The 16,936-nt window shown below is 40.9% G+C and overlaps 1 protein-coding gene across 7 annotated transcripts in view; it reads right to left on the bottom strand.

Annotated features, from left to right (window-relative positions):
* syt16 (synaptotagmin XVI) overlaps positions 1-16,936 on the bottom strand; it is a 73,699-nt gene that overhangs the window by 21,456 nt on the left and 35,307 nt on the right. For all 7 annotated transcript variants that reach the window (XM_050062501.1, XM_050062498.1, XM_050062496.1 and 4 more), the window contains 4 exons: positions 13,828-14,058; positions 7,184-7,425; positions 881-1,345; positions 576-765 (listed from right to left, as the gene is read on the bottom strand). In XM_050062501.1, coding sequence (XP_049918458.1) covers positions 576-765; positions 881-1,345; positions 7,184-7,425; positions 13,828-14,058 — 1,128 coding nt within the window. The remainder of the gene's footprint in view (positions 1-575; positions 766-880; positions 1,346-7,183; positions 7,426-13,827; positions 14,059-16,936) is intronic.

Below are 16,936 nucleotides of genomic sequence, written 5' to 3'. Positions count from 1 at the left end.
TAAAATTAAATATGTAGAAGTAACATATGTAAAATAAGAGTGGGAATAAAAATAGACACTATACAAGATCAGTGAAACTCTGATGTACCAAAAGGTTTGATTTAGGGAGATATGTTGGCAGAAATGAAACATAATAAGTACGTTTTCTTTGGTGAATAATCATCTGAAAATAAGAACGACTGTGTTTTCATTACCTTAGAATGAGCCGCTCATATCTACACAGTGAGCAGCTCCTCGTCTACTGAGATTGCCATGCCTCTACAGTAGCCCAGACCGGACAAACCAAACACTGCACCACTAAGCTGTGCATTACAGGAACACCAAAGAAAGGTTTAGGGTCATTTAGAAACTGTGTCCGCCTTATACTGAAAACACTGACAAGTTAATTTCAACTGTAAAATGTCCTGCTCACAATTCTGTTCCTGCTCCTAAGAATACATTTCAATTTGTTCCTGTAAAACAAAAGTATCGGCCGAAATGCCATCAATTCAAAGTATATATCAGTATCAGTGAAGCTAACATTTCCCTGTGTGTCAGAGTGTACAGTGTCTGTGGGTGTGAGGCTCACTGCAGACCTGGTGGTCTATTGATGGCCAGGTTTCTGAAGTGGCTGCCCTTGATGAGCTCCACCGACATGCGTCCTGTGGTGGCGTTGTAGGTGAGACCCACCAGCAGCTCGGGGACGCCGCCATGAGTGAGAGACTGAGTGGACGAGGCGCTGTCGCTCTGTGACACAGCAGACAGGCTCAGCTGGGAGTCCACGCTCTGACAAAACACAGACAGAGAAACACAGTGAGCAGCAGGAAAACAACTCAGCAGATATTTACACAAATCTGATGGCTGAATTACAACACTCTCTAAATACTGATGTACATTTCACCTTGAGGTTACTGCGAGGCTCCATGACCAGTGTCGTCTCCATCGTCCCTCCGTCCGGGTCCAGCCCACCTAAACGCAGCACCTTCTCACCCATCATCCGCTCACGAGACATCCGAGAAGGTCCGAGCGCGTACAGCCTGAACCTGATGGCCGTCATGTGCAGGTCTGACGGCTCCAGGCGTGAGAAGCGAAATGTCTCGTTGAAGTGCGGCAGCGAGCCTTTCTGCACTGATGTCTTGTGGCGTTGTTTCTTGGAGGGGAGCAGGACCATGTGCACCTGCCAGGAGTCCATGCCGCTGCGGGCCTTGTCGGGGACGTCCCGGGCCGCGATCACGGAGACCAGCAGCTTCTCTGTGTCGGGCCGGTACTCCAAAGAGAGGACCAAGTCTCCACATTTAGAGATGGGGGTTCGAGGGGATGAAGTGGCCGGCTGAGTGGAGACCTCATCCTGGGGAGGATGCTCTTGCTGAGAAGGAAGGAAGAGGAAAAAAGCTCATTGAGCTGCATGTACTGTATAATGTGACTTAAACATGATTTAGACCCCCTCAACACCTTGGAATAAAATGTGTTTTGGGTGATCAGATTGGAATGGCATTGTGCTTGACCAAATCAAAGTCCAGGTGTAAATGCAACACTTCTTTCCTCACTTACTTTCCTCCCCCTTTTTGTCAGCATTGATAGGTTCCTTCTTTGTTCACTCATTAACCTGACTGAGTCCACATGTTCACCTGTATTTAGACCCTGAACACCATTTCTTTCTTCATCATCCCATGGGGCAGCAGTGCTGACTCTTTGTTTAAACTACAAGTTCTTCAGTCTGAAAATAAATCTTTGTGTGTGCAAAAGGAAAGTTTCAGTGGCTGTGCATTCTGATCAGTGCCCTTTTTTAATGAACTGGATGCAGTGATGGGTGATTGACTCGTGTTTTGCCCTGGTGACGGAGATGTCGGCTGGACGGAGAGACTGGATCTCAATCAGATCTCAATGTGGACACTAGAGACACACACTAATACTGGGAGTAAATGTAGTCAGGTTAATTCATATCTAGATACAATCTGGATGTGAGGTGTGAAGGGAGTCTTAGTGATGTCTGATGAGAAAAGATGCTGAATAAAGAAATAGATAAATAGGAAATTCAAGACAAAGTCCTCACAGACGGAGTTGCTGAGAGGCACTTATTTTATATGAGAGGCTTTTAGTGGTCAGGGTTGGTAACTCTTATTTTTAACCACCCATTTGAACTGATTGTCTCTGGTCCCGCTGCTGCGGTCTATTTATAACTACACACACAATCAGCTGAGATATGAATAGAAAGGCAACAGAAGAAAAAGGGCAAACACAGAATCATTTGGACATTGATTGCTTCCAGCCGCCCTGATTCCCCGAGCATGACGATAACTGCATCAGCTGGATGAACAGATCCATTCTGTTCCTCAGAAACTGAGGGTCCAGGAAATGACTTCAGGGTAACCCAAATATATAATATGTCTGTTGTGTATCAAACACTCATCTTGCAGATTTGAAAGGTGATTCTAAAACATTTGCACCTTACTGTACATTACACAGTTGATTCTTTCAAGTAGTGAAGCATTTCTTCTGTATGATTAGCGTCTTTGCTATGCTATATAACTGTATATTTTGCATTTAATGTTGCACTACTTATGTCCACCTCACACGTGAATATGTACAGTAAAAAGTCCTTTCACCTTTTATTAAATTATTGCGGATAATCATATTGTATGTATTTTTTTGCTCTTTAATCTTTGTCTTTTACCCAGTGATTAATACACTCATATTTTGATTCAATGCATGAAAAAAATGTCAGATTGCTGCACTAGAATCAAGAAAAACTGCACTTGATTCTTGAAAAATTATGGAAAAACTTGTGTGTGCTTGGTAACGGGTAAAATAAGTGTTACTAATGATACATGTTTCAATTTGTTTAAAAGAAATTAGTTTGTTGGGGAAAAAAAAAAAAAAAAAACAGACAAAAGAATATCAATAATTGGCAAAGCAGCTCGTTCAGAGTGAAATGAGCTGATTTCTGATTATTTTGTAAACGTAAAAATAAACTATTAGTCGATGATTAAGACTCACAATCACGAATGGTTCTGAGAAACCTCTTCTTAAATGTTCAGAGACACAAACTGAGCAGAAATCCTGTCACAAAGGAGAAATAAACCTCCTCCTCTTCTTTTTCTCTACGCAGCCAGTCTCCGCTTCCCGTACAGTCAGCAAACACAACATCGATTGTTGTCGAGTGTTGACAGAGCGGGGCTGAGTGTCGCCGTCGACATGGCAACGGCAGAGAGAGATAAGATAATCACAGAGCCGCTGCTCGTGTCTATTGAATGTGCAGGTCAGGAGGTCGACACATGAAGAAGAAAAACACAGATGCTCACCTGATAAATGTTTACTACTTCTTCCTCTGCAAGGAGTAAGAGAGGTACTAAATATTACTCCTAGTAGTGAAAAGATTTCTTTGTACATAACTGCAAAATACTACAAGTAAAAGTCCTGAATACAAAATATTACTTCAGTAAGCGTACAGAGCTAATATCAGCATATCTGTTGGTCTACCGCTGCCTCAATCAGTTATTTGTTTGTGTTATTGTGTGTCTTTGGGGTTTAAAGGTTTAGTTAGGATCCATGGAAGTCACATGATAACACAGTTTGTGTTATCATGTGTTTGTGTTTACCTGTTCAGCTTCATTGTCCTTATTTTATCTGTACGCCTATTTCTGTGTTTGTACATTGAGAGCAACAACAGGGTCATATTCTTTGTATGTGTACACACTTAATGGGGCATTAAACACACACTGGATGCGTCGCGCTGCAGCTCGTCAACAGACCATCACGCAAAGTTATTACGTTTACTGACAGACCTGTACGTTCTCTGCATAGGCTTAAAATTATGTGCGGACAGCCCCCAATTAAACTTGATTTGCTCACCTGAAGAGCCGATCTCCAGAGATATTACTCGCCAGGCAATATCTTTTTGGCAATTGTCTTTATAATGATGGGATTGTGTATTGTTTCGCTCGTGACATTTCTCGACCTCAACAACAAGTCTCTCCTCATCCATTCTTTGTCACACACGAGACACGGCAACAGAAACAGAGTTCTCTTTGCATCAGTGGTAAATAGAGAGGAGTCGAGCTGCCATAGAAGCAGAGAAAAGGAGCTGCTATGATACGAGCAGAGAGCGAGTGGGGGAAACAGGCTTTTAATTCCAGGAGCAGCACATCTGGAAATAGGACGGTGGCGTATAGTAGAGTGTGGCTCAGGACACATTTTCCTGACCGAACCCGACTTTCTGATTTTTAAGTCCGAACCCACCCCGAGCCCAACAGGAGCCCGAGCCTGATAGCAAGTTTTGTCTAGCTTCCTCCATTTTCATTAGTTCAGTCTGAATATTTACCGCCTCCTGCCTGAAATTCAACAATTGGCCTGTGTTGCGTTCAGGCGTTGTCACGTAAATAACAAATTCCAGCACTTGAATAGGTCATAGTTGGCTGAACCTGAACTGAGCAAAGCATGACATAGCATTTGTTATACGAACCCGGCCTGGCCCGACCCAGCGTATAGTGACACAGGGTGGTGCATTCTGGAGCGCTGGTGTGTGTCTTGCTGGGGTTGTACGCTAAAAGTAATAGGGGCATATTTTTTTGCGCGTGGCGTTTCCCGCCAGTGTGTTTTGGCATGTTTTGCATCTAGGATGAACTTGGATTGTTTAGTTTGAGGGTGGACTCAACAGTATTTGCGCTAAAACTTAATATGTTTTGGCAAGTTTGCCAGTAATTAACAAATCCCAAGTATATTTTGAAATTATGGGGAGTTTAGGGTTAAAATCTTATGCAAACTGTGGGATTTAGTACATTTAGTGTTGAATGTTGTTGTGCTTGTTCTAAACGTGTCGTGCTGCAGGATCACAGATGAAAAATATGAGAAAATGTAGGCAACAATAAATTAAATCAAGTTTAAAAAAAAAAAAGGCTGAATATGTGCTAATTTTAGCAGTGCTTTCATACGTGTTTGCTCTGATGTTACTCTGTAATTAGTAACAGTAATTGTGATTACAGCAGCACTTTAACAGCACTACTTGTTGAGGTAGTGGTATTATTATTAGCAGCAGTAGTATTACTAGCTTTAGCATTAGCAGGGGCAGGGCTGTTATATAACTGTATAAATAAACTGCTACAACATGGCTCTCCCCGGTTTTCTGTAGCTCCACTGATCCAAACTCATTCGTTATTTATGAAACGTTTCTAGATGTCAGTATCACCCCTGTGTGTGTATGTGTGTGTGTGTGTGTGTGTGTGTGTGTGCGTGTGTGTGTGTGTGGGAGGTGTTTACTGCACAGATTGCTCCCAATTTCAAAGTGTGATTCGGTGACTGAGAGGTTGTTAGATTCTACATTCTCACTCTCCTACATGTACAAACACACAGAAATACATGTTAAGTAGATGTATGCACATATTTATCACACTTTGTTTATACACACACACACACACACACACACACACAAAGGGTGCTTATTATTCATGACTTTCTGTTTGTTAGCCAACGCAGCGTGGAGAGCGAAGGAGATATCAACTATTTATACAAAACCTCGAGGCCTCAGTGAGCCGTGTTTGGTTTGTTTCTTCCAAAATGAACCTGAGAGGATAACACGGCAGAGTGATAATCCTCTCACAGCTGAATGATGATGATGATGATACCTCTGCCAAGCATGATGGGTAACAGCAGGGCTGTGGTCAGCTCACTGACCCCGTTAGGTAATCCCTGCCTTGGTTATTTATATATTTATTTGCTGGGTATTGTGAGCTGAGAAAGTGTGGAATGTTGAAGTTTTCTCGAGATTTGTTGTTAAGTTTGCAAGGTCTCAGTGTGAGGTAATGTGTGAGGTCTCAGTGTGAGGTAATGTGTGAGGTCTCAGTGTGAGGTAATGTCTACACTTGTAGAATTAAAACAGAAATAAAATCACTGAAAATAACTCGACTTTTCGACCAGCTTCTTACTGGTTTTATTGATATACGCAATGGGGTCCAACATGAACACACTCCTCACTGGTTTGACGTGGAAATCATTGGGAAAAGGTTGTTTTATTTGGTGTAGCTGTCAAACAATCAGAGCTTTGTAGCTAAGATTAAAGGGATAGTTCCAATTTTTTTGAAGTTGGGTGGTATGAGGTACTTATCCATAGGGTTGGCAATCGTTCCGATTTTCCGATACCCCTTAGTTGCAGGAGAGAAATGCTATTTCTTTAGAATAGATTTGAAATTCTAGAGGGGAGGGTTTCACCATGAGCCCCTTCAGGTTTCTCACCTCTCCTGCTCAATCCCTGCCACGTTTATTTTTTTTTACTTGTTTTTATCACATCTTGTGTGCTAATGAAATTCAAATTAAAACACAGGCGTATTTCCAGGTGGCAATCGTGCCACTCCACCCCACGGGCCCCAGGGCATCCGCACTGCCTGCACTGTCTATATACAGTATACACCCCTACTGGACACCATGGAAGGTAACTCTGGGATTGAAGATGTCAAATGCAACGTCTCTGCAGCGCTGCATGCCTAAAGTTAGCCGTTAGTCTCCAACAAGAGCTCTGATGTGATCCTATTCCCTTCAGAAGCTTCATAATCAAGCATTGCACATCAGTGACTTTTTGGAGACTAAAATAAATCCAGAGCAATAAAATCCGATGCTGAACGTCTTCTGTAATTATCAGTGAGTTTTCAGATTAAAAATGAAAGCTGGAAAATGTTTAACTTTGGGTGAAATGCTGCACTTGTCACTGTCACCAGCCGTCCAATCACAGTGGAGGAGGGGCTGGACAAATACCATAAAGACTAACCATCACAGAGGTGCTGAACAACAACTGCATTTTTTGATTTGGTGGACACACTGCCTTTTTAAAGTAACACTAGCAACTGTCCAACAAATGAGAATGTCCTCGGACAAGAGTATAACGACCAACCAATCGACCAATGGACCAGTGTTTACAGTCTTCTAGTTTATGGTAGGTATTACACCACTGATCAATAGGGACGCCCCAGGTCTTTTATGAATAGACACGTCCATATTCTGGGTTCAGGTAAGATGTGTCCTTTCTAGTTAAGGTATACATTTTCAAACTCATGACGACCTCTCGTCCGTACACACATAGGTGTGTGATTTCATTGGATGATTTTGTATGAGAAAGTGTGATCGGCAAAACACTTAAAGTTTGGGGGAGTTTAAATTGATTATCTTAAGCACAAACAGGAACAGCTTAGAGTGTGTGCTTGACAAGCTGCAGTACCTCTGGGCTCCAGGTGGAGGAGCTGTCTGTGGCATCATTCTTGTCGTAATCTGCAGGCTTCTCCGTGTCCTCGCTGCCATCTGCGGCTTGTCGATTCATACTTGGGACTGGACTGTCCCTGGTGCTCGATGCTTCCAGTGCAGCCGGTCTGTTCGGAGAGACCGCCGACGGCCTCTCGTTCTCTTGTGCCGCTGCAGAGAGCGGGTCCTGGAAACCCTTCGGCGGATTCTGAGCCTCCATGTCTGCATGAGGAAGGCAACAGAGGAGGAAAGTCAGCATTAGGCTCCTCTGGTGGTCGGATTCAAATCTGTGGGTGTGAGCACAGTCAGTTTGAGAAGGGCTGGGGTTAAATAGCATGTTTTAAAATCTGAATCAAGTTTTGGACCCACTTAGTGGATCAAACCTGATAGAGTTTGTCAGATTCATCAGATTTTGCCTCCCACATTTGCAAGTGACAAAGGTTTTTCAAAGATTTGACATCAAACTGCAACAATTAGTCGATTAGTTGGTCTACAGAAAATTATCAGCAACTTGTTTGATAACTGGCCCTTCACTAAGCCCCGCCCCTTTGCGATGGTCCAGCAAGCTGTCGAAGTAAGCATGGAACCCACACTGTAACTAACTGCACTCCATGAAGAAATATGATCATATTATTGGAGAAATGAAAGAGTGATTCCAGAGAGAAGCAGACAGAGGGGTCTACAGTCTGTGTTTGAAGGATATATCCAGGATGTCAAACTGACTCAGCAGCAACAACAGGTTAAAAAGACAAAGATAGTTAGAAGCTAAAGCCGAACTATAGGCTACAGATCACAGTGTAAAAGTGAACCACCACATCACTGCTGATCACCACACAAGACAATGAATATAAAGGGAAACTTCGAACCAGCTGTGTGGCATCGCAGTGTGTGCAGATGAAAGGTGCTGCTGCCAGCACCCAGACGGGCAGGGATCTCTGGGGGAAGTCAAACAACATTCATCTGCGTACACTGTGATGACACAGAGCTGGTTGAATATCAGCAAAGTTCCCCTGCTTCCCTTCACTGGTTCATGTACAGCAGGGTCGGTCTTTGTTTCACTGTTATAATCATTAAAAAGCAAAAGCAGCATGTGTATACATTCAGTAGGCTATATCTTCAGTAGCTAGCTAGCTAACCCTACACTTTTCAGGGTTTGATTTTGGTTTTGGAACAGGTAAGAAACGTATATCTTTTTCCAACCTCTCCAGGTAACGAGTATCATTAATACACAACGTGCCCCAGGCACAAAATTTAGCTCCTAATCCACAAAACCAGCCTGAAAATGAAGGAAATCTGAAACGACTGCATTAGAGTCAGCCATGTTGTTGGGTGGCCTGATGCTACACTATGATTGGCCAGTCTGCATCTGGGGGCGGGACTTAGCGAGGAATCAATTGATTAACAGATTCAGTTATTCTTCATGCAAAAAATGTCAAATATTCTCTGGTTAAGCTTCTCACTTGTGAAGGGAAGTTTTTTTGTCATATATGAGAGTAAACTGTGTATCTCTGTTTTTTTTCATAGTTTTGTTTTTTACATTTAATAAACTTGACTCTCAATCAAAAAAATAATAATCGGATTAGCGGAGAAGCTAAATAATCTTTAGTTGCAGCCCTAGTTTGAACCCCTCCACCACGTGCTAACTTGCTAACTAAATAGCATCACAAAACAAATGTTCAAACCAAATTAAGCTGCCTTCTTTTAGACCAGCAGCTGCTTGCTGGTGGGTGGTGACACTCTTCGCTTGGGGTCACTCTGTCTCAACTGGTAATTATTTACCATCTTTTAACGAGGTAACACACACACACACAGGCTGATGACTCACCTCAGCCTGTTGCCATGGCCAACGCTCTATGCAGCCATTGATATAACAGTCAGACCGACCTTAATGATGGTGAATTGGAGGTAACTGCTATTGATTGGTCTGAGGTACGGCCTGTTCTCTGAGTGTCTCTGTCTCAGGAAAGGCCAAGGTTTGACAGATTACACAATATCTACTCAGTTAACACCCTACACTCACAAACAAGGTTTCTGTAGCTTCTTTTAGACATTGGAGACTCAGTTAGATGGTTTACCACAGGGCACAGTGTCAGTGATACATTTGTCATCAATTTGGGTTAATTTTGGTTATTTGCACATTTAGCCTTTGAGTTTGTTGGGACAGAACAAACTAGTTATCTGTGTGAATTTCTGGATCACTACATGTCCAAACCAACTGCCAGAATAGATACTGGCATCTTATGTTTCTGCCAACGTTGAAAAGTTGAAAGTTGAAGTTGAAAAATAACATAATTTATGTTTCAACAACGCTGTGGTTAATGTGTGGCTGGTTTAGGCACAGAAACCACTTGGGTATGGTGAGGAAAAGATCATGTTTTGGCTTCAGTTAATATACTACGTCAATTTATAAATGTTAATATGATACATATGAAACATACAAATGTAACATAATACTACCTGTGGTAGTATATACATACAATGCCAACTTTTTCTTCTGGTGACTGGGCTAATTTGCCTCACGCAGAAAATGTACCTGCTGTAGAGACAGTAGCTGTACATTTATAAAGTGTTTCATCATGTCCCAGGATAAGATCAAATATTTAACCCAATAAAAACTGCACTTTGATGTGCATTTGCCTTAATTCACTCCACCTTGAACAAACTCGCTTTTTGCATATTAACATCGACTCTGTATGCAGTCGTGTTGTTTTTAAAATCTGCTTTGCACTGTGTGAGAACATCTCTCTGTCCAGTGATCAAAAGATGTGAGTTTGTATATATCTGTCAAATTTAGTCTACACAATGTTTTGGAAAACAAGAACTGTACTTTTTAGACCCATACAAGTGAACGATGAGCAATTTTAGCATATTTCTAATGAACAACTAGAATTACCGCCCTGCAGCTGGAAGCCTCCGCAAACCAGTCAAGCTGCATCTACAGTTTACATCCATGTCTGTGAAAACATGAATGCTTCAGACACATTTTCAACCGAGCAGCACAGAAGATCTACTATACAATCAGCACAGTTTCAAGATGGCCACCCAAAATTAGAGCCACTAATTCAGTGTCTGACCAAATGTTTCCCCTTCTGTTCCTGAGATATGACGTTGAGTAATGGCCAGAAAAGTGTTTTATGCTGAACATCATGATGTCACAGTGAAGACCTTGACCTTTTGAATATATAATAACATCACTTCATCATTTTATCCTATTAGACATTTGTGTGAAATTTTGTCATAATTAGAATTAGTTCTTGTGTTATGGCCAAAAACATGTTTGTGAGGTCACAGTGACCTTAACCTTTGATCACCAAATTTTAATCGCTTCATTCTTGAGTCCAAATGGACGTCTGTACCACAGAACTCTCTCAATACCTTCTTGAGGTATTGCATTCACAAGAATGAGACAGATGCAAGGTCACAGTGAGTGTGAAGTTTGACCACCAAAATCTAATCAGTTCATCCTTGAATCCAAGTGAATGTTTGTGAGATATTTTTAAAAAATCCCTCAATGTTTTCTTGAGATAGTGCTTTCAGAAGAATGTTAAAGACAAGGTCACAATGACCTTTACCTTTGACCATCAACACTGAATCAGTTTCTGTGGACATTGGTGACAAATTTGAAGAAATTCTCTCAAGGCATTCTTGAGATTTTGTGTTTACGAGAATAAAATGGACAACCTGAAAACAAAATGCCTCCCGCCACGGCTATCACTGCCACAAGGCATAAAAATGGATTGTTTAACCAATATTTATTATTGATTAATTTCAATTTGAGAACTCAATACATTAGAGCGAAACACAGCAGCCACAATACAGGATACAGATTTACATCCACAGCATGCCACTCACCCAATGGAATTAATTTTAGGCGCTGCTACCTCTCACTTTCACTGAGATAACAAACATCACTGGTGGGAAATGATAATAATAAACATTAATTCTTAGTAACTTGACCAAAAATTACAAAATGAAAACTGTGGCTGTTGTGTGGTTTGTGTCCTCTCTGCAGGCTGATGCGAGTACTGCCACAGATAATTTGGACACACGTGCATACAACAAATTCCTTTACAGGGGTATGATCCAAAAATGCTTTGTCAGGGTATCCAGAGGCATTAGACACTTAAAATGAATGCTTTTTAAAACATTTTCAAGATATTTTTTAACCAAATTTAGGACCGATTTTTGGACAAATAATTTTTATCTCATTAGCAATAGTTTAGCAACGCTGTCCAATATTTAATAACCTTTTTTACTGTCTTTTGTCTTTCTTTTTTAGGGGAACTAATGTTTTGTTGTAATTTGTCCTGTGTGGCTTTAAATCGCTCTGACTGAGGCTTCTGTAAAGATTTGTGCTTTTTTGTGCTTCCTCTTTTTAGTTATTCACATTTATAAATGTCAGTGCGTGTGAAGCAGGAGATGTGGTTTGATCTGTTGGGTGGGAAAATATCACCACCAGACCGTGACGGTGCTGCATGACTCAGGCTCAGATGATAATCCAGATTATGTTTTGGCGGATGTTGGGATTATCATTAATCACAATTTTTAGGAACATTTTAGGAACCACGTTACTTAAACTTTTGGCAATCTATGTTTAATACTTAACTACAGAAATCCATGATGTTAGATGACATGCAACTGCATCACAACTAATCGGGTTAATAAGAACAAACAAAACAAAAGTAGAACAAAAGTATGACCTCAAAAAATTACATTAATATGAAAAACACTCTTTTCGTATCTCGTCTTTTTGTTCCTCATAAATCTCTTATCTTAATCTCATTAATTAGTTAACAAACCTACTAATAAGACTCAAACAACAAACAAGTTAATTCAACAAAAGTGAAAGACGAGTAATAAAAGCTTTTCTCTTTTGTTTGTTCCCTCTCATCCTCCCCCCCAGGTCGCTCTTAAAACACCGGAAACCAAATGACAACAAACAAATGTCCTAATTAATGCTGCTGTGTGTCCACACGTTCACAAGCAGACACAGTGGTCCAATCACACTGAGCCTCCCTGAGCTCTTTACAGCCTCTAATCTGCAGTAAAAACATTATCTGGGGCCTTTTGGCTTATTGACACAGGGAAGGATTAGTGCTGGATCCTGCTGGGTTTCTGTTTTTAGGAGTTTCAGGTCTCTCGCTTGACATACGACAATCTGCTCTTTCTGACCCTTCGCATATAAATGTTGTAGCAAACATTATTTTCTCAGTGACCTTCAACAGCTCTTCCTAGATCTCTGCGACAGAACTTTAACAACCTACTGGGACTTTAAACATTATGTGTTTGTGCAAAAAATAAATAAATAAATAAAAATTATATGGTAGTACAGTGTCAACAGGAGAAAATGACTTAAGCTAATAATAATTTTAAAATTAAAAGGAAATTATTATCATAATTTGTAGTTTAGTTTAGTTTATTTAGGTCATTTTCCAACTTATAAAACCCAAATACACTGGTAGAAAGACAATAAATAAAAAGAAACAGGACCAAAAGGTGTAGGCTGAAGCTTTTACTTATTGCACCTACCCTTTTAACATTAATTATTTTTGTCAGCTCCCTTTAAATTATACAGAACAATAAAAGAAAGTAAAAGAAATTAAGTATATATAGATTATATAGGCCACATTTTAACAGGTAAATACAATACCCTAATGATTTTAGAGCAACCTACATTTCTTACATATTGGCAGAAATGGAATATAATATAATAAATATGTTTGCTTTAGTGTATAATCAGCTAAAAATAAGAACTGTCATGTTTTCGTTGTCTTAGAATGAGCTGTTTAAATCTACACGATGAGCAGTTTCGAAAAGATGAAACTGCTTTATTCAGTGTTTTTATCAGTTTAAATTACCAGGTCCATTCATTTTGGAGAGGAAGAGACCTCTACGGATGATTCACTTCCTGAATGTTTGAATCTTAAGTTATCAGAAAAAAATGAGCATAAATTAGCAGGTGCTGGGCTAGCAGGCCATCTGTGAAGAGCCAAACAACGTTGGAGACACATTGATTTGTAACATGAAACTGCTTTATTCAGTGTTTTTATCTGCTTTGATCACTTGGCCTGTTTGTTTGGAGAGGAGGGGTCCTTTGCAAATAACTGAGCTCCCAGTAAGAACCTCCTGAACGTGAACAGTTAAGGAAGAGTTTACACTTGACAAACTGGAAAAGTTTCAGCTGATGGCAATCTGCAATCATCTAAATCCTACACACTGCTCCTTTAAATACACAAGGTCATAGTTGTCTAACTAAACTTTAGACTTGCTCATGTATTTGAAAATTATGCATGCATTGTGCTGCAATGTTAATAATGTAAGGTATGAAATTAAAGTATTTAAATATGTCACAATATTAAAACTTTTCTAGAAAACAATCATTGGATAAAATAACCACACATTAATATAAATATTTTGTCTAACCAAGTTGCAAATTGTGAATAAGCATGGCCTACAATAGTTGTATATACAAACTAAAGCGATAGTTGTCATAGGTATACTGGTGTGGCCTGCTCTCTGACATTTTACAATTTTTATATAATTTATATGGACGTCATATCCTCCAACACTACAGTGAAATGTGTGGAGGAAGATGGTGTGTTGAGGTAAATTTTGGGAACCCACCTTCACAGTCTGATGGCTCGGTGCTGCCCTCCTCCTGGTCCGACAGTCGGGTGAATTTGTGGCGTCGGCCCAACGACAGCTGAGTCGGCTGCTGGTCGCCGCTGTTCGCTGCTGCTGAGGTACGAAAACTCTGCGAACGTGACACCGAGATCTCAAACTGCTTCAGAACCTCGTCTTCACTGTCAGAGGAGCTGCTGGCATTTTCATCATCATCGCCACCGTAGCTGCTCACTGGGGGGAGATAAACACAGGGAAACAGAGGGGGTGATGAGGAGGAGAAGCTGGGAGAGGAGAGGAGCAAACAAGGAAGAAAGGAGAGGAGTGAAAGACAAAAGAGGAAAGGAGAGGAGGAAACAAGGAAAAGGACAGGATGAAACAAGGAGAGGAAAAGAGGAAACAATCCAAAAAGGAGAGGAGAAGAAGAAATGAGAAAGGGAGGGGAGGAGAGGAGGAAACAAGGAAGTAGGACACAAGGAAGAAAGAAAAGGAGAGCAGGAAACAAGGGAGGGGGCATAAGGAAGAGAGAGAAGGAGAGGAGGAATCCATTAAAAAGGAAAGGAGAGAAGGAGACAAGGAAGAGAGGAGAGGAGGATGCAATTTATAGAGTAAAGGGGAAGAGGAAATGGAGAAAGGAAAAAATAGGAGGAAACAGGGAAGAGAAGTGGAGGAGGAAACAAGGAAGAAAGGAGAGGAGAGGATGAAACAAGGAGGAAAGGAGAACATGAGAAAGAAAGGAGAGAAGAGGAGGAAACAAGGAAACAAGGAAGGGAGTAGGGGAGTACACAAGAAAGAAAGGAGAAAAGAGGAGGAAACAAGGAAGAAAGAGGAGGAGAGGACAAAAATAAGCAAGCAGAGGAGAGGAGGACACAGGGAAGAAAGAAAAGTAGAGGAGGAAATAAGGAAGAAAGGAGAGGAGAGCAGTAAACAAGGAAGAGAGAGGAGATGAGGACACAAGGAAGAAGGTCATGAGGAAGAGGAAATGGAGGAAGGAGGAAACAGGACAGAAAGAAAAGTAGAGGAAAAAGGAAGAGAGAAGAGGAGAGGAGGAAACAAGGAAGAAAGAAGAGAGAGGAAGAAACAGGGAGGAAAGGAAAGAAGAGGAAACACTAGAATTCAGTCAAAGATAAGACGATAGAGCTCAGTGCTCTTAATTGTAAAGATGGAACTACAACATCATCTATTATATGACATATGACAGATATATCATTATACGTATTATTATACATGTTCCACTTCTGAAACAAAACCTCCTTTTCTGACGGTCTCTGTCCAGTACATGATGAGTCTACAGCAGAGTTTGACTGACGGCTTCCACACAGCCTGAACTGATGTTAACAGGCAAACGCACCAGAGTTTGTTTTAACCAAACCAAACAGTTAGGGGTGAAAAGGAAACAACATATAGAAATTCTAATCATATCACTACATGTGATGTTTCAGGCACCAGCCCTTCATCAGACATGAACACGATAGGGAGACACACCTCTACATATACAACCAATGGTGGTCACCCAAAAGATCATGTGATGACACACGTAGCTATACCGAAACCAAGTGCAAACCAGTACAAAATTACACCACAGGAATACATTTACAAAACATATATTTGCAAAAAAATACATTTACAAAAAGGCCAGCAGTGCCTAGAGTATCACCTTTTTTTGATGAGGTGCCTCTAACACTACAAAAAGTCGTGATACTTAACGAGAAATACCACATAATGCATCACTAAGGTTTAAAGTTAAGGTGAGAATGTTCACTTTCATTTTCCAACTAGCTGCTGATTTTGCCACCTGCGGCCCCGCCATGCAAAGCACACCTGCCTATGGGAGTCTTTTAGCTCAAACTATCAGAGTGCGCCTTGCAGTTGGTTCAGATGGAGGTCCGATTTGGTTCCCACCTCAAATGAACCACTCTGCAATAACATGAGACCACTTCCTTTAAAGGGTCTCACTTGTTTGATGAATCGTACCAAAAGGGGGAAAATGAACCGAAGTTAAATTCAACCCAGGTTTGAAAATGACCGTTATCTGGGTCAAAAAAGTCCATCTCCAACAGTATCAGCCAGCTCTCAGCTACAGTATAATGAACCCATTTTGTGCAGGTGAAATAATCGCTCCTTTATGAGATATAAATGCTCATAAAACAAGTGAGGAGAGAACGAATGCTGTTTAAACCCACACTGTCGCGTTAGCAGCACAAAGGGTCGCTCCATTCACATCATAATTTGACCATAATTGGATAGCAACAGCTGAATGAGTGACGTGGCGGTGGAGCGACCGGCCCCTCCTCTCTAAAGTGCAGGTCACTCTGCCGTCTCTTCTACCTGAGCGATTGCCATGGTTACCTACAGAGCAGGAAGCTGTTGCTTTGAGTGGGCGAGTGACGGCTGATTGCTCTGTTAACTTGTGTCTTAAAAAGCTATTCGGAGGCGGAAGCTCTCAGAGTGGAGTAATGTGGCTTAATGATTACATGCAACTGCCACACACACACACACACACACACACACACAAATACATGTTCTTGCACACACACTCAAATACGCAGGGATACAAAGAACACTTCCCACACACTAAATGAAAAAAGGCTCCTTTATAAGTTAAAGTCCTTGGTGTATATATATATTTAGTGAGTAGATATACTGTGTGTGTAAGTATCAAAAGTAAATTATAACAGTAACATATATTGTCCTGGTGGCCTGAGAGTTTAAGACATTGACCATGCAATCACAACGTCCCCAGATCCAGTGGTGGAAGAAGTATTCAGATCCTTTACTGAAGTTAAAGTACTAGAACTACACTGTGAAAATACTCCACTACAAGTCCTGCATCTACACCTTATTTCAGTCTCATGAACAGAATGTACTTAGCGTATGAAATCTAAAAGCATTCACCAGAGGTCGACTGATTCATTCATTAATCTGCATCGATAAGATATTATATAAACCATCATTAATGAGGGAACAGGGCTCTGATGGCAGCCAATAGCTGTAACCTCCACTTTTCACGTGGGTACGGCTGTAAGGTTTTTGCAGGGAGTACTCCACATGCAAACATGTGTGCTTTTGATTTTGGAGTGAACTGTCCCTTTAATTTGTTTAATTAATTTTA

The sequence above is a fragment of the Epinephelus moara genome, chromosome 14 (genome assembly GCF_006386435.1).
Source record: "Epinephelus moara isolate mb chromosome 14, YSFRI_EMoa_1.0, whole genome shotgun sequence".
Classification (NCBI taxonomy): domain Eukaryota; kingdom Metazoa; phylum Chordata; class Actinopteri; order Perciformes; family Serranidae; genus Epinephelus; species Epinephelus moara.
This window is presented reverse-complemented; position numbering and strand designations above follow the sequence as displayed.